The sequence below is a fragment of the Hemitrygon akajei genome, chromosome 16, assembly GCF_048418815.1.
Source record: "Hemitrygon akajei chromosome 16, sHemAka1.3, whole genome shotgun sequence".
NCBI classification, from domain to species: domain Eukaryota; kingdom Metazoa; phylum Chordata; class Chondrichthyes; order Myliobatiformes; family Dasyatidae; genus Hemitrygon; species Hemitrygon akajei.
This window is the reverse complement of record NC_133139.1, coordinates 65,084,532-65,110,548: the sequence shown is the minus strand read 5'-3', so window position 1 is coordinate 65,110,548 and position 26,017 is coordinate 65,084,532. Positions and strand designations below refer to the sequence as shown.

Genomic DNA, 26,017 nt, shown 5'->3' with positions numbered 1-26,017 from the left:
CTCTCCTGTCAGAATTTGTCCATTCACTTGACTCAGAGCTTGCAATGAGACCCTAGTCAATGTCCTCTACATCCTTCGCAGACTCTGTGTCTGCCATTTTTTTTACCCCACATCTAAGGAAAGGTGTGCTAACTATGGAGAAGGTTCAGAAGAACGATCCTAGGAATAAAAAGCTTAACACGAGGAGTGTTTGATATCTCTGGGCCTATACTTGATGGAACTCAAAAGGATGAGGGGGGACTTGCCGAATACTGGAAGGCTTGGATGGAGTAGATATGGAGAGGATGTTTCAATTGGCAGGAGAGTCTAAGATCTAAGGCCATTGACTTAGAATAAAGGAACATCCCTTTGAAACTGAGTTAAAGATAGGTTTTTTTCATCAGAGAGTGGCAAATCTCTGGAATTCATTACCATGAAGTACTCTGGAGGCCACATCAATGGATGTATTAGCAAGAAAAAAATACAGCAAGCAAAGTCTTAATCCCTTCTGTAATACTAATATGGAATTGGGCATAAACACTGGCTTGGATCTCACTGTGATATGTCTAAAAGTAGATGCATTTGATCCATTTCCTTCTGACGATTAATTGAGACACAACACGCAGAGGGCTGAGATGGAAAGTATTTATTGGATAGATTTGCAGCAATCGTGCACAAAGATGTTTAATATTTGAGCTTCCCAAGGCTCCCACCAGGGCTCCAGGGCTGGACCCACTCAGAGAGGATGGGGGTGTTCCTCGCCCCCAATCACAGGAAGCCCATCCCCACAAACAGTGACACTATCAGACCAGGTGGTGGATCAGATAGGTTAATGCCAACCACCCGTGTCATGGTTGGGACCCCAAGGGTGATGAGGGTCTGACTGTCTGAGTGCAGGAAGTGGCAACCAGCATACTTGATGGATGGGATGGCATATGAGTGTAGAGTTGGTGGATATAGGGTGCTGTATTGGTAGGTGCCATGTTGTTATGAGTAGTTTTGATGAGTGTTGGATTTTGTGTGTTGTGTTGGTTGATGTGGGTGTGGGTTGGTGGGGTAGCTTTGGTGGGTGATGTACTGTTGGGTGTGGGGCTGGTGGATTGCTGGCTTTAACTAAACAGCAGCATGTGAAGGTGAAGTCACCGATGGGAGTCTCCATGGCAACCCGAGTGTTGCATTCAGAAGTGGTACGATTTGGTTGAAAGCGAGTGGCTGATGAGTGGCTACACCTTCTGCAGGCAACAGCAGCATCAGGACATGAAGAGCAGAGGGTAGAGGACAGACGCAGGGAGCTCATGGCCAGAGGTTGCACATCATAGAGATTCCAGCGGAAGGCCCAGCAGCAAGTGGAGGCCCACTGATCAGGCGGCACCCTTGGAGCCTGGACTTCTCCTAATTAACGAGTTGTCACACGTTCTGTGAAGACAGTAAATAAAGAGAAATTTTTAATTTCACACTTTCTTCTTTCTACCATTATCCTGTGAAACATAAAGCTGTTGCAAGTTTCATAAGTGACATGTCAGTATCTGATGATCCTCACAGAACACTGAACTTGGAACACTACTGCATAGTACTGGCCCTGGGACCATGATATGATGTTGTGCCGACCTTTTAACCTACTGTAAGATTAATCTAACCCTTCCCTCTGACATGGCCTGCATTTTTCTATCATCCTTGTGCCTATCTAAGAATGTCATTAATTCCTCTAATATATCTGCCTCTACTACCAGCCCTGGCAGGGTGTTCCACAGACCCACTTCTCTGTGTGTCAAGAACTTACCTCTGATATCCCCCAATCAGCTTAAATTTATGCCCTCTCGTGCACCTCTATCAAGTCAACTCTCATCCTCCTTTGCTCCAAATGGAGAGGCCCTAGCTCATTCAACTATCTTCAGAAGACATCCCCTCTAGTCCGCCAGCATCCTGGTAAATCTCCTCTGCACCCTCATTGCTTAGCACGTGCGCGCTCTCCCTCTCTCTCCCTCCCCCTCTCCCTCTCTCCTTGTTCAGCTCCATTGACCAACTTGAGAACAATCAGGGTGGTACATCCCACTCACTCCTGCCTGGGGACCCACTCAGCACCGACCAAAGGTCCACTGGGGCTCAATTTCATTGCATTCACACCAAGAGACCCTTCATCCCAGTGGGAAGCGAAGTGTATTACCTGTGAGGATTCTGGTTCTGAAAAATGAGAGAAAAGATAAAATGTTAGAGTTGATCTTCAGAGAGCCATATCAAATCTAATCACCATGGTACATTGCAAGAAGCTAAGAGGGAATGCTTGGTTGGCAGTACAACCCCTTGAAGGCATTCCATTAATCACTAGCTAAAGCTGTACTCAATCCCTTTCCATGGTAGTGTAGCGCTTTGCTTTACAATGGTCACCGATTGGGGTTCAATTCCCACCACTGCCTGTAAGGAGTGTGTACGATCGCCCCAGGACCACATGGGTTTCCTCCGGGTGACATTCTGAAGACGTGGGCTCAGGGTTAGTTCGTTGTGGCCGTGCAATGTTAGAGCTGAAAGCCTGCTGGCTCTGGCACACTGCCCACATAATGCTCAGTGACAAGCATTCCACTGCATGTTTCAATATAGATGTGACAGAGCTGATCTTTATCTTTCCGGTTCCCTCTCCATACCCATTGATTCCATGCCTGTGGAACATGCTGTGTGGAGGGATAATGTGACTCTCTGAACAAACCCTGGCCTCTCTTTGCCCTGGAAGTGTTCACTGGTAAAACAGCCATTGGACTAACTTGGCCCATCTGTTTCTCTCTGGGCGAGATGTAGAGGGCAATGTCACGGTGATTTCTCAGCCTTGCAAAATGCAGTGTCAAAGTCAGAGAAAAACTCACTTGCTCACAGAGGATGATGGACCCATGCCTGCAACAAAAAACAAAAGGCAAGTCTTAAACAAAGTACTAAAAAGATGCCCTGTGCCACATTTCAGGGTGAGGAAACCTGGTCAGACCGACCTTTCACCCAGGGAGACATTACGGTACCTTCTCTCTCTCTCCCCTCCAACCCAGGAGAAGGGCACTAATGCTTGGCACTGCCGTCACTGCCAAGGACTTGCACATGAGGTTAAAGACCTAGGACTAGCCATGAGGTTGAAGACCTAGGACCCACTGTCCCACTAGCACCAACTCCTCTCCATAGAGATTTGTGCCATCCTCTCAGAGATCCCGGGCAGGCAGGGACACTAAATGCCAGCTGTGTGTCTGCCTCCAGCTCTCATACTCCGTCTTTCAGCTCAGGCAGGGCAGTTGAAAGCACAGGCAAGCTGGAGCAACTCGCTGCTGGAGGAGTTCAGCGGATCGAGCAGCATTTGGAATTGTTAATGTTTTGGGTTGAAGCCTTGCATCAGGACATGTTTCTCCTTGGCCTTCTCCGCTACCGAGCTAAGGCTCAATGCTAACTCGAGGAACAGCAGCTCAAGTTCTGCCTGGGTCGTATATAACATGGCAGCTCGAGGATGAAGTTCTCCATTTTCCAATAAGTGCTCCTCCTCTGTCCCTTTACACTTCTCTCTCTCATCCTGACCCACTAGCCCCACATCACCCCAGTTCCCCTCTCCAATATGCCCATCACTCACACACTCCTCCCATTGGTACCCCTCCCCACCTCCCTCCCTTCACTCCACACTTCACTTCCTCTCGCATCGAATTCCATCATCTTCAGCCCTTTGTCACTTCCACCTATCGCCTCCCAGCTTCTGAAGACATTCCCACTCCCTTCCTCCTCATTTCAGTTATTTTTTGATCAAATTACATATATATTACCATATACTACCTCAGAATCACCACAACCCACCCACCTCCATCCCTCCTGTCCCTCAGTGCGATCCACCTATTACCTACCAGCTCATTCTCCACCCATTCCCTCCATCTTTCTATTCTGGTCATCTACCCTCTTATTTTTCAGTCCGTTTGAAGGGTCTCAACCTGAAATGTCATCTGTCATTTGCCTCACGGATGCTACCCAACTCTGTGAACTCATCTAGCAGATTGTGAGCTGCTCCAGATTCCTACCACTGCAGTCCCTTGTCTCTCATTTCAAAATAGGGTGTTTGGTCTCCATAATTCAAGTCACCACAGTCCAAATCCGTTGGTCAGCCAGAGTCCATGTGGAAAACTTACTGGAGTAGGAGACATTTGATGAGGAGATTCCGGCAGTATTGAAGCTAAAGGGTGAAAAGAAAAATTATTAAAATGGGCCTCTTGCATCGTGATGCTCCTTCCCCCCATCCACCACCTCCCCCAGCAGATGTTCAGATCTGTCTCCCTCCAGTCACCCTTTCTGGGCAGGATCACAAGGCTTTTACAGCACCAAAGAAGGCCAATCTGCCCATCAAATCTGTCAGGAGTCTGACAGTAAATCTGTGTGTCTGAGTCTGAGAGTAACTGACTGTGTGCACAATTGTTCACGATTGTGTGTGAACCTTTGCAACAGTATGTGATACTGTTGTGCACATAGGTTCCAAGTGGTTGTCATAGCCAGAGTGGTAGTGGGGGATAAGCTCCCACTACCTATAAAGTGCTCCCAATGGTGCGTGTCTCAAATTAGCCTCTGATAACCGAGTCCAACTCCTGGCCTTCATGTGGTGTAACAGTTTACACTGACAGAAGGGGGCAAATACAGGTCACTGGTGCCTTAAAACCAGTCACTTTGGGCAGATGGGGTTTGTTTGCCTGGGAAGACAGCGCACCCAGGAAAAGGAAAACTGATATAAAACCTCAGATGCCTTGCGGCTATAAACCGAGGAAGAATTCTGGAGTGGGAACCTCTATAAGGCAGTCCGATGTTGATTCAACGTCATTCTGACAGCTCCTGCAGTTCAGCTGTCATCAAAACATTATGCCTGGCATCCCTTTTGACATCAGCATCTGGACCGAGAGGGGGATCATGATGCTTGGGCAACTCATGGTCTTCATACCCAGGGTTTGGTGATGCCAATCTCCACAACCAACTCAAGACCTGGGGCAATGGGCGAGTGGCAGGGACAAGATGGTGCTGGGAGCCACTAGTCACAGACGTGCACTCAGATGGCCAAGACAGGATGGTCACTCTTCTCACGAGGCAAGGACAGAGTTCAGCAGCCACCTTGGTGACAGAGCAGCCCTCTTCTGGGACCTCATGGGAAAGGGTCTGGAAGAGGAGACCTAAAGAAAGCTCGGCTCACCCTATTCCATCAGCATACTGCAGTTGACTGGACATCTATTTTGCGGTCAAACTACCTCAAAAACCACAAAAGAAAGAAGAACCGCCAGAAAGCTGAGCAAACTCTGTGCTGGAGCCTGGAACGTCAGGACGCTCATGGAGAACAAGACCAGTAACAGACCAGAGAGGTGAGCCGCACTTGTAGGACACGTGCTTCAGAAGTACAATGTCCACACTGCAGCGCTCAGTGAGACACCCCTAGCTGAGACCGGTGAAATCACAGAAGTAGGGGCTGGCTACATGTTTTTCTGGAGTGGCAAGGGAAAGAATGAGTCTAGAGAAGCTGGAGTTAACTTTGCCATCCGGACCACAATCGTCAGGAACCCAGGGTCCCTTCCCAGAGGCATCAGTGATCGCCTCATCGTAATGAGGCTGCCTCTGAAAGCCGAGACTCTTCTGACTCTGATCAATGCCTACGAACCCACCACGGCCTACACCTCTAAACAGAAGGAACTGTCTTACCAGCTGCTACGCTCTGTCCCCACAGACGACAAGATCCTACTACATGGGAGTCCGAGTGGCCAGTGACCATCAGTCTTGGCTGGAGGTTATTGGCAAGCATGGCCTTGGAAAGGTGAATTCAAATGGACAGCTGCTACTCACCCACTGTGCAGAAAATGGACTGACAATCACCTACACCCTCTTTCAGCTTCCAGACATCCACAAGGCAACCTGGATGCACCGCGCTCCAAGAACTGTCACCTGATTGGTTATGTGATCACAAGGCGCCGGGACATCAGGGATGTGATCACCGCCAGAGCGATGAGGGGTGCAGACTGCGGGACTGACCACATCCTGCTGAGAAACAAGCTGTCATTTCAGATCGCCAGGCGCACAGGCGCCAGCAGGCTGGGATAAAGCAGAAGCTGAATATTCAACGGCTCGCTGACCCCGATGTCAAAGAGCTGATCAGCAAACTGGAGGAACAACCTGAGCAACTGCCTGAGGAAGCTGACCCAGAAACAGCACGGGCTGTCTTCAAAGACACCCCGTACAGCGCTGCAAGTGCCATTCTCGGGCACCCCAAGTGGACGCATCAGGATTGATTCGATAAGAACAACTCTAATATCGTCACCCTCCTCAGGCAGAAGCAGGAAGACTTTGCAAGCTGGCTCAGTGACAAGCAGTCAACCTCCACGACCACCTGAAGCACCTGCATAGGCTGAGCTGTGGAAGATGGAAGGTCAGTGGTGGGAGGACAATGCAGTAGAGTTTCAGCACCGCACTGACCAGAACAACACAAAGGGGTTTTCGGATGGTCTGAAGGCAGCATACGGATCTTCCTCCAACATCACGGCACCAGTCCGCTCCTTGGATGCAGCGATCCTGACTGACAAAGGCAACATTGTCCAATGCTAGGCAGACCACTTCAACCAGCTGCTGAAAAGGCCATTGACCAGGCCATAGAAGGCATGCACCAGCATCGTCATTCCCAACGGACTTCCAGGAAGGAGAGCACGTGTGTGTGTGTGTGTGTGTGTGTGTGTGTGTGTGCGTGCGTGCGTGCGTGCGTGCGTGCGTGCGCATGCGCGTGTGTTTTTCTGGTAGCGTCACTATATGACTACAGTAAGTGTGAGTCACTGTGTAAGTGAAGATGTCACTCCATGTGAGAGAGTAAGAGAGTGAGAGACAGTGTTTTTGGTAGTGTATGTAATGAGTATGTGTGTGTCTGTTTGTATGTCAGTATGTGAGATGGACTATTGTGTTTCAATCTTCAACAGACTGCTGGGTTTGTTAGGTTTATAAGACCATAAGATTGGGGGGCAGCAGTGTAGTGGACAGCAAGCAAGGATATCAAAGCTTCACCAGCTGGGAAAATGGGCTGAAGACGGTGACTGGAATTTCATGCAGACAAGAATAAGGAGTTGCACTTGGGAGAACAAACCAGGGTGAGACTTACACAGTGAGTGGTGAGTGAGGCTGAACGTCTGGGAATACAGATCCATAATTGCTTAAAAGTGACTTCACAGGGAGAGAGAGAGTGTGAGTGTGTGTGTGAGTGAGTGTGAGTGTGTGTGTGAGTGTGAGTGAGTGAGTGTGAGAGTGTGAGTGTGTGTGAGTGTGTGTGAGTGTGTGTGTGTGTGTGTGTGTGTGTGTGAGTGAGTATGTGTGTGTGTGAGTGTGAGTGAGTGAGTGTGAGTGTGTGTGAGTGTGAGTGAGTGAGTGAGTGTGAGTGTGTGTGAGTGAGTGTGTGTGTGTGAGTGAGTGTGTGAGTGTGTGTGAGTGAGTGAGTCAGTGTGTGTGTGAGTGAGTGTGAGTGAGTGTGTGAGTGTGTGTGAGTGAGTGAGTGAGTGTGTGTGTGAGTGTGAGTGAGTGAGTGTGTGAGTGAGTGTGTGTGAGTGAGTGAGTGAGTGTGTGTGTGAGTGAGTGTGTGTGTGTGTCCACCTGTTGATGTACGAGAGACGAGAAGGTGCCTGAGAGATTTGCGGACCTGCGATAGAGTTAGACAGTGAGAGGCTGAAGGAAGCAGTTAATGAGGAGTCCTCTCAGAGTTAATGGCTTTGATCTCAAGCTTGGAGGAAACCGAATTTCATTCCTGACGGCACTTGAGACACCACGGTGGTAACACAGAGGCAGGGGGACGGGGAAGTGTGGTGAAGTGGGTGTCTCCGATGCAAATGAAAACTGACTCCATGCATCTGGATGAGGTGGAGACTGAGGCATGGACTACAAACGGATCTAGAGGTAAGAGTACAGATAGAGAGCTCTCAACACTCAGCAGAACAACACAAAACCCAAAATCAGAGCAAACAGGCCCATTTGCTTCCTTCCTCCCACCCACATGCATGGACAGTCTTCCAACTCTAGGACAAGCCTTTAAGCTTCGGCCATCAAGCTTTGACTTCCAGACTTCCAATTGACTTTTGGGCTCTGATCCCCAGACCAGCTGATGACAGGACCCTGAACTCCAGGCTCGAAACCTGGGCACATCAACTGACCAGCACTCATGCATGCCTCCCTCTTGCATGGCCTTCGAGAATGGAGCAGAAGCTTCCCATTGTCTCCCCCCGTGCCTCCACTAGTGACCACCTCCCACCTGTGCTTACCTCTGTTGACCGCCGTCCAGCAGGATTTTATACTGGTTGATCTCGGCTTCCAGCTTCATCTTGATGTCAAGGAGCCTGTTGTATTCACTGTTCTGCTTCAGCACTTCATTTCGGACGCTTGCCAGCTCACTCTCTAGCTGCCGAATTTTGAGCTGCAAATTCTGAAGCTGCTTGACGTACGAGTCCTCAGTTTCAGCCAGCATGTTTTCCAGTGCACCCACCTGAAAGCACAAGGACTGATGAATGGGCTGCTTGGAACAGGTTTCAACAGGACGGGCTCTGGAGGGGCTTTAGGGGCATCGGCGTGCATTAACCGGACTCTGAAAACTCACTCATTCCTCTGTCACACTTGTTTGCTTGTGCATAAAGAGAACTGCGTGGCCCCAATCACCAAATGTTCTAAGTTTTAACGAAGAGGTGGTATCTTTATACAAAATTGACGAACCGTTACAGATATTGACCATTTGGTAACCTGTGTATGTTCAAATTGATCAATCACTAATCACATTTCAGTAATAAAGGTGTTAACAGCCAATTGAATCTACATGTTAAATGCCAATAATACTTCAGAATTAGTAATGTAGCTGACTTTAGAAAAGTAATCTAAAGTTAGTGTCCCCCTAGAATCCTTCACTTGCATTCTTATCTGGACTTGGTATGCCAAATGGCCCCTGGCCCCTGCTGTGCAAAAAGGCTCATTTTTTCAAAGGCTTTATTTCTCTGGGTTGACACTATCTGTTAACTATCCATGCCTGGACATTATCTTAAGCCTTTACTTTCATAGGACAGAGGTTACTGGATTGTTAACCTGAAATCCGATTTCAAATTCCATCACCTCAGCTGAATAAAACCGGTTAATAAAATCTGGGCCAAACATCGCTTACAATGTAACGTGGTTGTGGGAAACCTCCCTCCCCAATTCCCTTCAGGAAGGAGATAGGGACTATGCAGCAGCCAAACCAACAGGCTGCAGGCTAACCCCAAACAGCCGCCTGAAATGGCCACTCAGTCTTTACGCAGGGGTGCTTCCCCTGTACGTTGGGACCTGGGGCACAAGGTCCTGCATCGGGCAGTACTGTACAACAGGTTTTGGAGCAGGTCACTGACACCCCGTCCAGCTGTCCATTCTGTGGGCTTACGCGGAATGCGGCCCCTCTTCGAGTTTCTCAGGGGGCTGCTGTGCACTTTAGTCCCGCGCTCCTCATATACGGGTCGAGTTGTGAGGAGGGTCTCCTGGTGGGCTTGCGGCTCGGCCTAACCAAGTTGGCCATTCACAGGTCTAGGTGGCGGAAAGTGGAGGGCACTGCCTTCCCCTTTTCTGAGGATATGTTCGTGCTTGGAGAGGAGGAACGTGGTCACAGTGGGCTTAAAGGAGTGTTGGGCCCCCCAGGGTATTGACTGTTTTATAGACAGTAGCAACCAGATTTTTATCTGAGTATACTTCCTTTCAGATTGCCAATAAGTGGTAAGAGTGAGGTCCTTCAGCTCTGCCCCTCAGGCTGTGTCCCAAGCCTCCTCCTTTACTCTCTGGATACCCATGACTGTGTCAGCACCCACAGCTCCAATCTGTTAATTAAATTTGCTGACAATACTACATTGATTGACCTAATTGCAAATAATAACGAGCCAGCCCACAGAGAAGAAGTCATCACCCTTACACAGTGGTGTCAAGAAAACAACCTAGTCCCTGTTGACACCAATGGATCTGGGGCTGAGGGGGTGAACCGCTTTAAGTTCCTCGGTATACACATCACCAAGGATCTCACATGGGCTGTGTGGTGAAAAAAGCACAGCAGTGCCTCTACCACCTCAGACGGTTGAAAAAGTTTGGTATGGGTCCCCAAATCCTAAGAACTTTGTACAGGGGCACAATTGAGAGCATCCTGACTGGCTGCATCACTGCCCGGTATGGGAACTGTACTTCTCTCAATCACACAACTCTGCAGAGAATGGTGTGGACAGCCCAGCATATCTGTAGATGTGAACTTCCCACTATTCAGGACATTTACAAAGACAGGTGTGTAAAAAGGGCCCAGAGGATCATTGGGGACCCGAGTCACCAAACCACACACTGGTCCAGCTGCTACCATCTGGGAAACAGTATCGCAGCATAAAAGCCAGAACCAACAGGATCCGGGACAGCTTCTTGCAGCAGGCCATCCGGCTGATTAATTCATGCTGATACAATTGTATTTCAATGTTATATTGACTGTCCTCCTGTACATACTATTTATTATAAGTTACTATAAATTGCCCATTTAGATGGAGATGTAATGTAAAGACTTTTACTCCTCATTGTTGTGATGGATGTAAGTAATAAAGTCAATTCAATTCAATTCTTGTAAATATTGAACATCCGTACCTTGTGTATATGTGATGTAAATAAACTTTTATAGTTTTGTAATAAAACAGGGTAATCAGAGTGGGAATCAGTGATGCCCCACCCCAGGGGAGCAGAAGAACTTTAGATAACCACATCAAGCAGAAGGTCACTTACAGTTCCAAGTAAGCCATTGTAATCAGCTTCAAGAGTCTGCAAATTACTTCGCAGCTGAGACAGCTCAGTTTTAACACCGGTGAGAGCCTGGTCGTTCTGAGTTATCTGGACTTCTTTAATCGAGACCTGAGAAAGAAAATGAGTGGGAGATTATTGGGGAGACAACCGAGTTCAGATTGGTAAGAGTTGTCCAAACATTGTCAACTCTAAACTGATTGCACAACATACACACTTGCATTCAAGGTCTGTACAACTTATGAACATAGTATTATTTATTTAAGTTTTATTTTAACAATATGTCTTCTTTTGCAAACTGGTTGCTCGTCTGCTTTTGGTTATGTACAGATTCTCATAACTTTATTGGATTTCTTTATTTTCCTGTAAATGCCTAAGGTAGTATATGGTGACACATACATACTGTACAAAAAGTAGTGCCACAGGAAAGCAGCATCCATCATCCAGGACTCTGCCCCCACCCCATTCTCTATTCTCACTGCTATCACTGGCAAGGAGGTACAGGAGCCTGAGGCCCCGTGCCACCAGGTTTAGGAATGGTTATTACCCTCTGAACACTGGGCTCCTGAAGACAGCATGGACAACTTCACTCAACACTGAACTGATCACTAAACATAATCTATAGACTCACTTTTAAGGACTCGAGAACTCGTGTTCTTGGTATTCATGCTTTCTCTTTTATTTATTCATTTACGGGATGTGGGCGTCACCAACTAAGCCAGCATTTATTGCCCATCCCTAGCTGTCCTTGAGAAGGTGGTGATGAGCCGTCTCCTTTAACTGCTGCAGCCCCTGAGGTGTAGGTACACCCACAGTGCAGTTAGGGAGGGAATTCCATGATTTTGACCCAGCGACAATGAAGGAACAGTGATATGTTTCCAAGCCAGGATGGTGAGTGACTTGGAGGGGATTTCCAAGTGGTGGTGTTCCCAGGTATTGGCTGTTCTTGTCCTTCTAGATGGTGGTGGTTGTGAGTCTGGAAGGTGCTGCCTTGAGAACTTTGGTGTGTTGTCGCAGTGCATCTTGCAGATAGTACACACTGCTGCAACTGTTCGTCAATGGTGGATGGTCTATTTATTTATATTATAGGTTTTTTTGTATTTGCACAGTTTGTCTTTTTCTGTACATTAGTTGCTTGTCAGTCTTTGTTTCTGTGTGGTTTTTCACTAATTCTATTTTATTTCTTTGTTCTGCTGTGAATGTGTGCATGAAAATTAATTTCAAGGTAGTATATGGTAATGTATATGTACTTCGCTAATAAATTTACTTTGACTTTCAGATGGTGACCAAGAGCACCAACCCATCACAATGGGGCTGCTAGCAATGACTTTACTCAGAGCAGTGAAGCAAAAGTATCACTGAGAGCTTTGTAGAAACACTCACAGGTCAAACAGCAAATCATTCAATTCCCACGTCAGAGACAACACAGACAGACTGGAGCGAGACTGTTGCGTCAGCATACAATAAATGGGGCCCTGGTTGTGCTTGGCATGACTTCATTATGCAAGCCAAGCCTGTGAGGGACAATAACCTGCATTTATCTGGTATGTTTCCTGAGCTCACGATATCCCACACTGATCAGTAGCTCATGCCATCCTTCCAGAGTTTAAATGCATTCAGAAATTAATCACTCCACAGCCCACTGTATGCCACAATGATGTGCAGATTAAGCAGTCGTTTATTGTCCTGCAGTCTGAGCTGGTGTGAGCGGCTGCTCCAATCCTTACCTGTTCTTGGTACCACTTATCCAGGTCTGCCTGGTTATTGTCAACGAGGGTGGTGTACTTCTGCCGCATTTCTGCCAGGACTTTATTCAGGTCAACGGCTGGAGCTGAGTCCACCTCAACGTGCACCTCTTGGGCACACTGCTTCCGCAACACTTTCAGTTCCTGAGAAACAAGGCAACACAAGGCTGGATCAGTACAGCCCACTTACGACTGGCAATGCACTGTAGATCTCCCTGGTGTTACAGTGTTGCTTGTGATAAATTCTCCAGGGGATTAGGATCTATGAGATACATTAAAGTCAAGTCAAATAAATGGATGGAACTGAGACCAGATCAATCTTGTAGAATCTGCTCTCTCAGAATCACCTCCTGAAACACAAGTTCGGGGTTATCATCCTTCAGTCAAGCACGTGTACAGCTAGACAAAAACACTGATTGTCTAGGGTCAAGGTGCAAAATTGAGTACATACAGTCACAAAATAATATTAGCACAAGTCCCTGAGTGGCATGGCCTGAAGATTGACAGGTTGACATAAAGTGCCCCTGACTTTACCCCAATTAATTAATACCAGGGAGCAGCATTCTATCATTTGTAACACAGCATCTACGGAGGGGAATAAACAGTCAATGTTTTGGGCCAATACCCTTCATCAGAACTGGAAAGGAAGAAAGAAGAACGGAAGAAAGTGGGGGGTGGGGGTGGGGAAGGAGTACAAGCTGGCAGGTGATAGGTGAGACCTGATGAGAGGGAAAGGGGGAATGACGTGAGAAGATAGGACATGATAGAAGGAGGAGGTAAATGGTTCAGATCACTCCTTATTTCATTTGATCCCTCACTGGGCTACAATCAGTTAGCCTATCAGTTGGCTCCGGTTCCCCATTGGCCAGGGTGGATCCTAAATTGTATCTCTGCTTGCTGAAGGCTGGAGGGCACTCTCTGTCTGAGGGCGAGCACTTTCCCAGCAGATAGACACCTCCTTCTGCTCCTCTAAATTCCACAGTGTTGAAACAGGACACTGGAGCCACGCACCTCATTGTGATTCTTCTTCAGGAACGCAATCTCGTCCTCCAGCCCAGCGATGTCATTGGTCAGGCCGTCCTGTAGCTGCAGGTAGGTCTCCTTCAGATGGTGCAGGCCTTCGATGTCAGTCTCCACCGACTGCCTCAGCATCTGTTCTGTCAGCCACCTGTAACAGAGAGGGCAGGGTAACAATTCCACCACAGGACCAGGGACCAAAGCTGAAACCCTTCCCATCCTGTAAACCAACTCCCAGCTTGTAGCTGAAAGACCTGAGCTCATTACAGCTCAAATGCCCCGTCCTGAAATCCGACCCAGATTCAGATTCATTACCTGGTGTCCATGGGTACGTACTGTACAGAGAAATGCAGCACAATTAACAACCAGCACAACCTAAGGATGGGCTGGGGCAGCCTGGAAGTGTAAACGTACAGTAGGATGCCCACCAGGCTTGACAAAACGACACAGAGAGCACAACAAGCAACAAAAACAACAAGAATGAAGCAAGCCTCCTGCCTCCTTCTCATCGACACACAGAAACGTACCAATCCACCACAGAGCACATTTCACACATTCGTTGGTTTTACATCATTGAAACAAGAGGAATCTTTTCACTGCAGAAGGAAAAGCTCCCTATATGATAGCTATCATTTGAAATATATAAACTCTGAAACACTAAAATTCACCATTTTAGCTACGACATAGAAGTAGATGGTTTTTGCAAAATGTATGTTACTGTAGATTGCAGGGGGATGTTGATCAGTTAGGGTAGTTGGGTGGAGTGTATTGTTCCCTCAAATCTGCACGGGAGCATGGCCAGGCAGTAACAGAATTGCTCCCAAGCACGTGGCCTTTGTTGCTGTACAGCTAGAATTTTCTTTTATATAACGTTAATATAATTTTGAAATCTATATTAACGTAATTATGAAACACCCTGTAATTGTGTTCACGAATATAATCCAGACATTTTCTAAATACTAAACATACCACAGTCTTTACTTTTAAATATTTTAGAGTGTCAACATACTTACATTGCCAGAATGTAAATAAACACAGAATGGAAGTTGGCAGCTCATTGTTAATAAACCACCAGCTGCTGAATGCCAATGCCGTCTAGTCTAAACATTTTACTTTTGCTACTGTGCCTGTCAGGTGCTCTGACTGCCTGACTTAGTGCACTTGTGTTGTGATTTGTGGTTTGTGTTTTCTTGACGTGAAAAATTCTATATTCTGACCTTTTTGACAAGTAATCTTTCAAAAAATCAAAACCTAATAAGAATTTTTAATTTAAAAATGTTAAAACAAGGCAAAAATTTGTTTCCATAAAACTATTTACACGACTGGTTATTTTATTAAAATTATAAAGATTATGGCTTATCTTGTTAAAGTTTTCAAATAATGATTATTTTCTCAAATAAAAATTATTTTTAGTATCAAAAGGATGAGAAAAAAAACCAGAAGAATTAAATGGTTTGAAGATAAAAGCTTGTACAAAGTTTAAGGTAGAATGGTTTTTGCAAATCATAGATACTAAACTACTGTCTTCACATCAAAAAGAATAAATAATTGGCGATATTGGTGATATGTGTCTCCAGGATATCAAGATCCTCGTGACATGACGCATCATTTGTGCAGAAGCAAAAGTTGGGGGAATGTTCAGTAGTGGAAAAGATTAGGAAGAATGGAAGTTAAATTTCTTAAGAGGACATCTTAACCAGAGAATTCACAAAGATTCAGCAAGAAATTATCCAATGAGAAGAAATGTGGAATTTTGGGCAGGTTAACTGGAACTCCCAAACAGCATGAAGCAAGAGTAAAATAAGATGTGCAAAAGAAGTCTTACTCTGATATGGTCAAGGTGGTCACTGATAATATTATCTTTGCATTTAAAATTCATACTTCTCTGTATTCCATGTAAGAAGTTCTTGCAAACATGGCCAAATATGTAAATATACCAGAGAGCTGGCACAGTAAAAACGATGCGTTTGAATTTGTGCTTTGTGCACCAGCATTGGAGAATGTGTGGAGCAGGTTAAGACCTACAAGTATCTGGGAGTACAGTTAGACGAGAAGCTAGACTGGACTGCCAACACAGATGCCTTGTGCAGGAAGGCACAGAGTCGACTGTACTTCCTTAGAAGGTTGGCGTCATTCAATGTTTGTAGTGAGATGCTGAAGATGTTCTATAGGTCAGTTGTGGAGAGTGCCCTCTTCTTTGTGGTGGCGTGTTAGGGAGGCAGCATTAAGAAGAGGGATGCCTCACGTCTTAATAAGCTGGTAAGGAAGGCGGGCTCTGTCGTGGGCAAAGTACTGGAGAGTATAACATCGGTAGCAGAGCGAAGGGCGCTGAGTAGGCTACAGTCAATTATGGAAAATCCTGAACATCCTCTACATAGCACCATCCAGAGACAGAGAAGCAGTTTCAGCGACAGGTTGCTATCGATGCAATGCTCCTCAGACAGGATGAAGAGATCAATACTCCCCAATGCCATTCGGCTTTACAATTCAACTGCCAGGAGTAAGATATGTTAAAGTGCCAGGGTTAGGACTCAATGTATTTAAGTAAACTACTTAAGAACTTTTTAAAAGCTATTATTAATGCTTTTTGAGAGGGTGATTTTAGATGCATATCATATTTTTACTGAGTTAAGTATTGTATGTAATTAGTTTTGCTACAATAAGTGTATGGGACATTGGAAAAAATGTTGAATTTCCCCATGGGGATGAATAAAGTATCTATCTATCTATCTATTGTGCTTCAGAAACAGATTAAAGGAAGAATTGCAGAAATCTGCCTTCCATACACTAATTACTGACAAAAGTACAGACATTTCTGTACCGAATATGATAATGTTGTATCTTAAGTTGCAATGGGAAAACTCCTACAAGACTGTATTTCTGGGTATTTTGAATCCAACTGCATATGACAGTATCAGTATTGATGAAGCAATAAAAAAAACCTTGATATTCAAAAGATGATGATGTTTATATCAGACGAGGCAGGTGGTATGCTTGGAAAGAATAATGGTGTGGCAGCAATTCTTCAACAAGAAATAAAGCAGCTGTCTGAGCAACATTGTGTTGCACACAGAGAAGACCAGGAATCCAGGGATTAGCAGATGTATGGAAAGAAGTATTAATTATGTAGGATATAGAAACACTGTTATGAACAGTGTATACAATGGTTAACAAGTTCAGTTCAAAAAGGAAACATAGAACTAGCTAATGTCACAGAATGTGATGTTGTCTCATTTAGTCCACTAAACAAGGCAAGATGGCCGTTAAAGACTTTTTGCTGTTATTGCTTTAATGAGGAATTATGACGTTTTGATCCAGTATTGCAAAGAGGAAGTTCACGAATATAACAATCCAATCAGCAACTACTGCCTGAAGATTTTGACCAATCTACAATATTGAGTATCAGTAACTGTCCTTAATGACATTTTCGGAGATCTGCATCTCTTTGTAAATTCCTTCAGAAAAGGTGTTTGAATACAATTGGAACACTGCAGTGTGCAAAAACAAAAATTGACAAATGACAGACACAGTACATTGTTGATAGCAGTTATTGGAGTTACCAAGTGAAAGTTCTGCTTGCATCTGTAAATTCTGATGTTGACACTGAGCCTATTATTTGTTCCATTCAACCTGTGTAAAGTTGCTTGGATAATAGATTTCTCAACGATGTTGAAGAAAATGGCAGGCTTTTGATCCTGTTGCTATTGCAAATGCAAACTATTTTGAATTTGGAAGAGAGAATGTTGTATTACTGACAAAAAAACTACTTAGCTATTATTACGAAATACAATGAAAGCATTGATTCAAAAATATCACAACAATACAGTGATTTCAAATTTAATGTTTCTGTGAAAGTTAAGACTGGTTCAATTTTAAGATGTTCACTGATATGCTGAACTACATGCTTAGAAACAAAGAATTTGAAGAACTGTCAATTCTTGCTAACATCATTGGAACATTTCAAACTTCTAGTACTGACTGTGAACGTGGATTCAGTTCTATGAATTCAATCAAATGTAAATCCAGAAACAGGCATTCAGATGATCTAATGAGGATTACGACTGATCTTTCATCTAGATGCAAAGTTAATCTGATTAGTGTTTATAAACAAGAGAAAATCTGCAGATGCTGGAAATCCAAGCAACACACACAAAATGCTAGAGAAAGTCAGCAGGCCAGGCAGCAGTACAAAGAGTACAGCTGATATTTCGGGCAGAGACCCTTCATTAAGACTTGAGAAAAAAGGTGTGGAAGAAACACAAGGTGATAGGTCAAACTGGGGGGGCGGTGGGAGGGGTGAAGTAAAATGCTGGGAAACTGATTGGTGAAATAGATACAGGCTGGAGAAGGGGGAATCTGATAGGAGAGGACAGAAGGCCATGGAAGAAAGGAAAGGTGGGAGGAGCATCAGAGAGAGGTGATGCAAGTAAGGAGAGAGGGAAAAGGGAAAGGGGGATGGTGTAGGAGAGATGGGGAGAGGGCACTACCAGAAGTTTGAGAAATTGATGTTCACACCATCAGGTTGGAGGCTACCCAGACAGAATATTAAGTGCTGCTCCTCCAAACTGAGTATGGCCTCATTGCGACAGTAGAGGAGACCTTGGACTGACATGTCAACAATATATTTTAATAAAGACTGACAAGAAAAAGGTTACAAAACATGAAAGATTTCCTTTGTTGTCCTGTATTTCATTATACCCTTCAATTAAATAAAACCAAAACTATGTGATTTTTCAGTTTCCATTCTAAATATTCATAGTAAGCATATTACCAATCTATAATTAAAATGCAGCATGTTTCAGGCCATGTAAAAATTCCTGCTCAGAGCAATAGCTGGTTTGCACAGCTGTAAAAAAAAAATTAGAGGTAAAATTGCTGGAGTGGCCAATGGATTTCAGCACAGATTTCAGTACAATCTTTTGCTCCCTTTTCTACACTACTTATATAATTTTCTTCTCATAATTTATGGTCTATTTATGCACTGCACTATACTACTGCCGCAAAACAACAAATTTCACAACATGTCAGTGACGAAAACTGATTGATTCTGAAGTTTAACATGATAGTTTGGAAATTCACACCAGTATAGGACAGTATAGGAGTGTAATGGAGCAGAGGGACATAGGACATAGGACATAGTTCATTGAATGAGGTGTCACAGGTGTAGGAGTTAGGACATTAAGTTGCATCTGCACAAGTCATTGGTGAGGCAACAGTTGGAGTCCTGCATATAACTCTCCTCATCATCCTTTTCTCTTTGCACTATTTACCTATTCTACAATTTAGAGTAATTTTATGTATTTGCCTGTATTATTGCCACAAAACAACCCATTTCATGCCATATAATATACCCAAATCTATTTCTGATTCCATCCCTTGGGAATTGTAGATTGTACAGCTTACCTTTCCTGACCTCCCACCCTCTGGAATCTCTGCTTGACCTACAATCCTACAGGATCTCATTGACAAGTGCTTACCCCATTCTTCCTAACTTCCCGTTTGGTGGTGAGCTTGGGGCTTTAACTCACTGCATTGAATGAAGAGCATTCTGACTAGCTGCATCAGGGTCTGGTATGGCATCTCCAATGCACAGGAACACGTGAGGCAACACCGACTGGTGGACTTGGCCAGTTCCATCGTGGATACAGCTTTCCTCACCATTGAGGACATCTGCAAGAGTGATGGCCCAAGAAGGTGACTTCCATCATTGAAGAACCCCACCATCCAGATCATATACCCTCTTCTCAGTGCTGCAATCAGGCAGGAGGTACATGAGTCTGAAAGGTTCAACAGCAGCTTCTTCCCTCCTGCCAGCAGGTTCTTGAACTGACCTAGTTCTACTACAGTTCTTTCAACTTGCATCAACATATGTTTATTTTAGTGTAAATTATGTATGGCTCATGTTAACTTGATGTATTTTTCTCAGATTTGTACTATACGGTGCTGCTGCCACAAAACAAGCTAATTTTCAGGCAGTTATACCACGGGTGTGTATGCCCATCACAATAAACTGAAGCTTCCACTTACCCATCTCACGCTTTCCTCCTTGGCTTAGCATTTGGTCACCTTTTCAAATCTTCTTGCCGCTTATGACAGCAGTCTTGTGAAATGAGCAGGGCATCTCACAATTATATTTATTGAGCTAAATATCTTTTAAATCTCTTCTGCCTTAACCCAGCTGCATCTTCTTTTCAAACACAAGAGATTCTGCAGATGCTGGAAATCCACCTGTTTCAAGCAGGCTTCAATTATACCGGTGCCTAAGAGGAACAAGATAACCTGCCTCAATGACTATTGTCCAGCAGCACTGACATCCTTTGTGATGAAGTGCTTTGACAGGCTGGTGATGAAACACATCAACTCCTGCCTGAGAAGTGAGAGATCCACTCCCATTTGCCCACCATTCCAAAAGGTCCACAGCAGATGCCATTTCATTGCATCTTCACTCAACCCTTGAATATATGGATATCAAAGACGCATACGTCAGGATGTTTCACTGATTACAGTTCAGCATTCAATACTATCACCCCCACAACACTAATCAATCAGCTTCAAAAACTTGGCCTTAATACTTCCTTGTGCAATTGGATCCTCAATTTCCTCACTTGCAGACCCCAGTAAATTCCGATTGGCAAAAACAACTTCTCTACAATCCCACACAAAATGCTTGAGAATCTCAGCAGGCCAGGCAGCGTCTATGGAAAAGAGTACAGTCGACATTTCGGGCAAAACCCTTTGGAAGGACCTGTACATTTTTTCATAGATGTTACCTGGCCTGCTGAGTTCTTCCAGCAATCTGTGTGTCTCCACAATCCCAATCAGCACAGGAGCACTACAGGGCTGCATGCGTAGCCCCCCACTCTGCTCACTACGGGGCTGTGTGCGTAGCCCCCCGCTCTGCTCACTACGGGGCTGCGTGCGTAGCCCCCCGCTCTGCTCACTACGGGGCTGCGTGCGTAGCCCCCCCGCTCTGCTCACTACGGGGCTGCGTGCGTAGCCCCCCCGCTCTGCTCACTACGGGGCTGCGTGCGTAGCCCCCCCCCCCCGCTCTGCTCACTACAGGGCTGCATGCGTAGCCCCCCGCTCTGCTCACTACAGGGCTGCGTGCGTAGCCCCCCGCTTGACTCACTACAGGGCTGCGTGCATAGCCCCCCACTCGACTCACTACAGGGCTGCGTGCGTAGCCCCCTGCTCTACTCACTTTATACTTATGACTACGAGGCTAAGCAGAGTTCCAATGCCATATTCAAATTTGCTGACATACCACAGTCAATGGCTGAATCAAAAGTGATGATGAATCAACATATAGGAGGGAGATTGAAAACCTTGCTGAGTGGTGCCACAACAATAAGCTCTCACATAATGTCAGCAAGAACAAGAAGCAGATTATTGTCTTCTGGAGGAGGAAACAGAGGCTCATAAGATGGACCTCAGAGGATCAGAGGTGGAGAGGGTCAGCAACTTTAAATTCCTTGGTGTTGTTATTTCAGAGGATCTGTCCTGGGTCCAGCATGGAAGGTCATTACAAAGAAAGTACAGCAGTGCCTCTCTTTCCTTAAAAGTTTGTGAAGATTTAGCATGACATCTAAAACTTCGATAAGTTTCTATAGAGTGTGGTGGTGAGTATATTGACTGGCTGCATCACGGACTGGAATGAAAACACCAATGTCCTTTGATAGAAAATCCTAGCTGTGAGACAATAGGTGAAAGAGGGAAAGAGCTGAAGAAGAAGGAATCTAACAGGAGAGGACAGTGGACCATGGGAGAAAGGGAAGAAGGGACACTAGATGGAACTGATAGATAACTGAGGAGAAGAGAAAGGGTAAGAAGGGAGCCAGAACTGGGAATGGAAAAAGAAAGAATGGAGAGGGGGAATATTACTGGAAGTTAAAGAAATTGATGTCAATGCCATCAGGTTGGAGGTTACCCAGATGGAATATGAGGAGTTATTCCTCCAGTCTGAGAGTGGCCTCAGTGTGACTGCAGAAGCCATGGACCTACATGCTGAAATAGGAATGGGAAGTAGAATTAAAATGGGTGGCTGCAGGGAAATCCCTTTAGTGGCAGATGGAGTGAGGGGGCTCGATGAAGCAGTCACCCAATCTATGTCGGTCAACCAAATTTCATTTGCACTATTCATTTATTTATTTGATAATTTATAGTAACTTTATGCCTTTGCATTTTACTGCTGGCACAAAATAACAAATTTCACATCATACAAGTCAGCGATAAACCTGAATCTGATCCCAATTCACCTGGGGACCCAACAGACTGTAGATGCTGGAATCAACAGTAAAGTGAAAACCAAACAGCTGGAGGAACTTAGCGGGTCAGTCAACATCTGTGGCGGGGTGAAAGGTCCATTCCACTGTCCATTTCCCTCCATGAATGCTGCCTGACCCAATGAGTTTTTTTTGTAGGTATAATGAAAGACTTGCAGCTATATCACAGACACATAGCATCATATAAGCAGTATGCACTAGAAAAATATAAACAATAAATGCCTTTGTAAGAAAAAAAGCACGATTAGAACAAAAATAAAGACGAGTTTAGTAGAAAGTGATCACCTGGGCCTAGTTTTGCAAAACTGTAGTGATTAGGGCTGTGCCAGTTGGCTCAAGAATTGAACCTGGCGGTGTGGGATTTCATGTTCCTGTGCCTCCTGCCTGACGGCAGCCTTGATTGGTTTGGATGATGGAGATCTTTGATGATATATGTTGCATTCTTGAGTCAGCACCTCTTGTTGACATTACCCCTTGTAGGGAGGTATGTGCCTGTGATGTATTCGGCAAAGGCCACTGCCCTCTGCCTTAAATCAAATTGCCTTACCAAACCATGATGAACCAGTCGTAGAGTCATAGAGCACTACAGCACAGAAACATTTCAAACAGCTAGTTTTTGCTGTTAATCTGCCTAGTTCCATCAACCTGCATCTGGAGCATAGCCCTGCGTACCTCTCCCATCCATGTACTTACCGGAATTTCTATAAATATTGAAATTGGACCTGCACCCAACACTTCAGCTTCCAGTTCATTCCACGCTGTCATAACACTCTGAGTGAACAAGTTTCCAGTCAAGACCTTTCGATAGTACATCTGTAGAAGTTTGTTAGGAGTGTTCAGTGATAAGCCAAACCTCCTTAACTTCCAGAAGAATGTAAAGACACTCGTGAGCTTTCCTTGTGATTGTATCTACACTCAGTACCACCATTTTATTAGCTACACATGTACACCTGATCATTAATGCTAATTTCTAAGCATCAATTCTAATTTTAATTCAATGCCTAAAACTTCTTGACATGTTTGAGAAGTTCAGCTGTTGTTCAGACCAACATCAGAATGGGGAAGAAATGTGACGTAAATGACTGTGGTCATGGCATGCTTATTGGTGACAGATGGGGTGGTTTGAGTATCTCAGAAACTGCTGATCTCCTGGGATTTTCATGCACAGCAGTTTGTAGAGTTTACAGAAAATGGTGCAAAAAAAAAGAAAAATCAAATGACTGGCAGATCTATGAACAAAAACTTTGTTAATCAGAGAGGAGGGAAGTCAGAGGAGAATGGGCAGACTGGTTGAACCTGGCAGGATGGTGACAGTAACTCAAACAACCACACATTACAGCATTGGTGTGCAGAAGAGCATCTCTGAACGCACAACATGTCAAACCTGGAAGTGCATGGTCTACAGCAGCATAAGACCACCAATATATGTTAAGTGACCATTTTATTAGCTACAGGACTATCTAATCAGGTGGCCACTGTGTGTATGTGCTGGGCCCAGGACAAGTTGTCCAATGAGTTAACACCCAGGAATTGACAGCTGCTGACTGCTGTCTCTACCACTCACCTCCTGATGTACATATTCACCCTGCTTCCCCCTCCTGAAGTCAACAATCAGCTCCTTAGTTTTCCTGATGTGGAATGAGGGGTTGGTGTTCCTCTAGCGGTTTTTTTTTGCTATATCATTGCTAAAATGAGGCAAAGTTGCAGAGGGTTATGGCTTACACGCTTTAGGATTCCCAACGCATGAAATGCCACAGCTAGGGGTTTAAAGCTTAGAACCAGATCACGTACTTGTTCCTGAAGTCTTCAGCAGCCAGCTTGGCGTTGTCAGTCTCCAGGGCGATGCGAGCGTTGTCCATGATGGCTTTGACGATCTGGGGAAAGTAAAAGCAATGGCGTCAAGAGGGTTGAGAGGTGGAGGGAAGCATCGCGGGAGGAAATCCACAATTTCCCTGACCGTCGCCTCCTTGGGGTGTGACTCCCTACCCGAGGAGACCTACAGGCTGCATCGGCGGGAGTGTGACCCCACCAGCAGTCCACATCCAGTCTCTGTTCAATGGAGCTGTGCGCGCACACGAAAATTAAACTCACAACCTCGCGAACGCAAGAGATTCTGCGGGTGCTGGGAATCTTGAGCAATTCGCACAAAATAGTGGAGGACTTAGCAAGTCAGGGGAGCAGACAGTCGAAGTTTCGGGGGCCCGACAGATACTACCCGAATTGCTGAGTCCCTCTCGCATTTTGCGCGTCTCACAACTTCGCACCACCTCGGGAAGTCGGCCAACAGAATCGCGGACCTCTTCCAGCCCGGCCATTCTCTCTGTCAGGCCGAAGATACAAATGTCTGACAACATGCATTACCAGGCTGAAGGACAGCTTCTATCCTGCTGTTATCAGGCTTTTGAACGGAACTCACATACGCTAAGAGATGAACTTTCGACCTCCCGATCTACCCCGCTGTTTACCTGTCTCCCTGTATTGCACTTTCTCTGCAACACCGTATTCTGTTTTTCCTTTCTAACCATCTCGATGCAATTATGTGCAGAATGATCACTGTCCGGACAGCAGGCCGATAAAAGCTTTTCACTCTATCTCAGTAACTGTGCCAATAAGAAGCGAGTTCCAATTCCAATTCGCCCTGTCCAACATTGCCAATACGACCACAAGACAGAGAAGCAGAATTCGGCCATTCCCTCTTTGCTGTTTTATTGACCTTCTCAATCCCATTCTCCTGCCTCCTCCCAGTAATTTTTACTAATCCAGAACCTATCAGTGTCCGCTTTAAATATACGCAGTGAATTGGCGCCAACAGATTCACCACCCTCTGGCTAAAGAAATCCTCCTGACACCCTTGTCAACCAACACTCTGTGAAAATACCTGTTGTTGTAGAGGCTTGACTGTGTTGTTGTAAATGGACCAATCGAATCCTTGGACGGTATTACTTGAGGCTAACTCCCTGATCTGCTTCTCGAGGTCCTTGTTGCACGCCTCCAGCATCTGGACCTTATCCAGATACTTGCCGAGACGGTCGTTGAGGCCCTGCATGACACCTTTCTCGTTGCCGGTCATACAGCCGCCGGACACGATGGAGAACGAGCCGGAGGCGAGAGCCGAGCCAATTGCGGCTCGGGGGCCCAGCAGGACTGAAGCCCCTCGCCCATACCCCAGCGAGGAGATGCTGGCTTGAGGCCTGGAGCCGTAGCTCTGCATCGAGAAACTAGTGAAGGACGGGCGCTGGACAGATCTGCCCAGGGAACGGTTCGAACTTCGGCTCATGTTGCCGGAACTGAGGTATCGTGCGGACATTGAGGCCGTGGCGCTATCGGTCGTCGGCTGATTGTCAGGAAGACAGCGGTGCGGTGCGGAACGAGATCTAGGCTTCGCTCAGGGAGCACAGTAGCCAGCGTCAGCGGATCGCCTCCACTTATACGGGGCAGGGAGGGAGGGAGGGGTTGGGGCAGAATCAGCACCGACATCTGACACACCTACAGTTTAAGCGGCACGCCCTTCAGTGTACAACCTGTTCCGTTCGTCACTTCGTCTTTTTTCTGTGTGTGTAGTTTTCTCAAGCTCATACTGGGACGGCACAGGGACGACTCATACTCTGCACGACACAGACACACTGTAACACACACACACACACACACACACACACACACACACACACACACACACACACACACACACACACACACACACACACACACACACACACACACACACACACACACACACACACACAATACTGGAGGAACCCCGCAGGTCGGGCAAAATCTATGAAAGGGAATAAAAGTTTGACGTTTCGGGCTGGGTCTTAATTGTTTATTCCTAGCCAGTGTTTTGTGTTTGTTGGTCAAGATTTCAGGCATCCATGGAGAGGAATAAACCGTCGACGTTTCAAGCTGAGATCCTTCGTATCAGAAGGAAGATTGAAAATCTAGCTGAGTGGTGCCACAGAAACAATCTCTTATTCGATGTCAGCAAGAACAAGGAGCTGATTATTAACTTCAGGAGGAGAAAACCAGATGTCCACGAGCCAGTCCTTATCGGAGGAGCAGAGGTGGAGAGGGTCAGTGACTTTAAATTCCTCGGTGTTGTTATTTGAGGATCTGTCCTGGGCGTAAGTACAATTCCAATGAGAGCATCGCATCAACACGGCTTCCTTAGTCTGCGAAGATTCGACATGATATCTGCAAGTTCTGTAGATGTGTAGT

General features: G+C 45.7%; 1 protein-coding gene across 1 annotated transcript; it reads right to left on the bottom strand.

Moving 5' to 3' along the window:
- Positions 1 to 610: 610 nt before the first annotated feature.
- On the bottom strand, positions 611 to 25,225 carry LOC140740129 (keratin, type I cytoskeletal 13-like). Its single transcript, XM_073069061.1, has 10 exons — positions 24,681 to 25,225; positions 23,594 to 23,676; positions 13,515 to 13,671; positions 12,486 to 12,647; positions 10,744 to 10,869; positions 8,247 to 8,467; positions 4,119 to 4,162; positions 2,835 to 2,862; positions 2,144 to 2,160; positions 611 to 1,395 (listed from the first exon to the last, which is right to left on the bottom strand). The coding sequence occupies exons 1-10, from the start codon at positions 25,107 to 25,109 to the stop codon at positions 1,376 to 1,378; spliced, it is 1,287 nt and encodes a 428-aa protein (XP_072925162.1). The 5' UTR covers positions 25,110 to 25,225; the 3' UTR covers positions 611 to 1,375.
- Between the last annotated feature and the right edge of the window lie 792 nt (positions 25,226 to 26,017).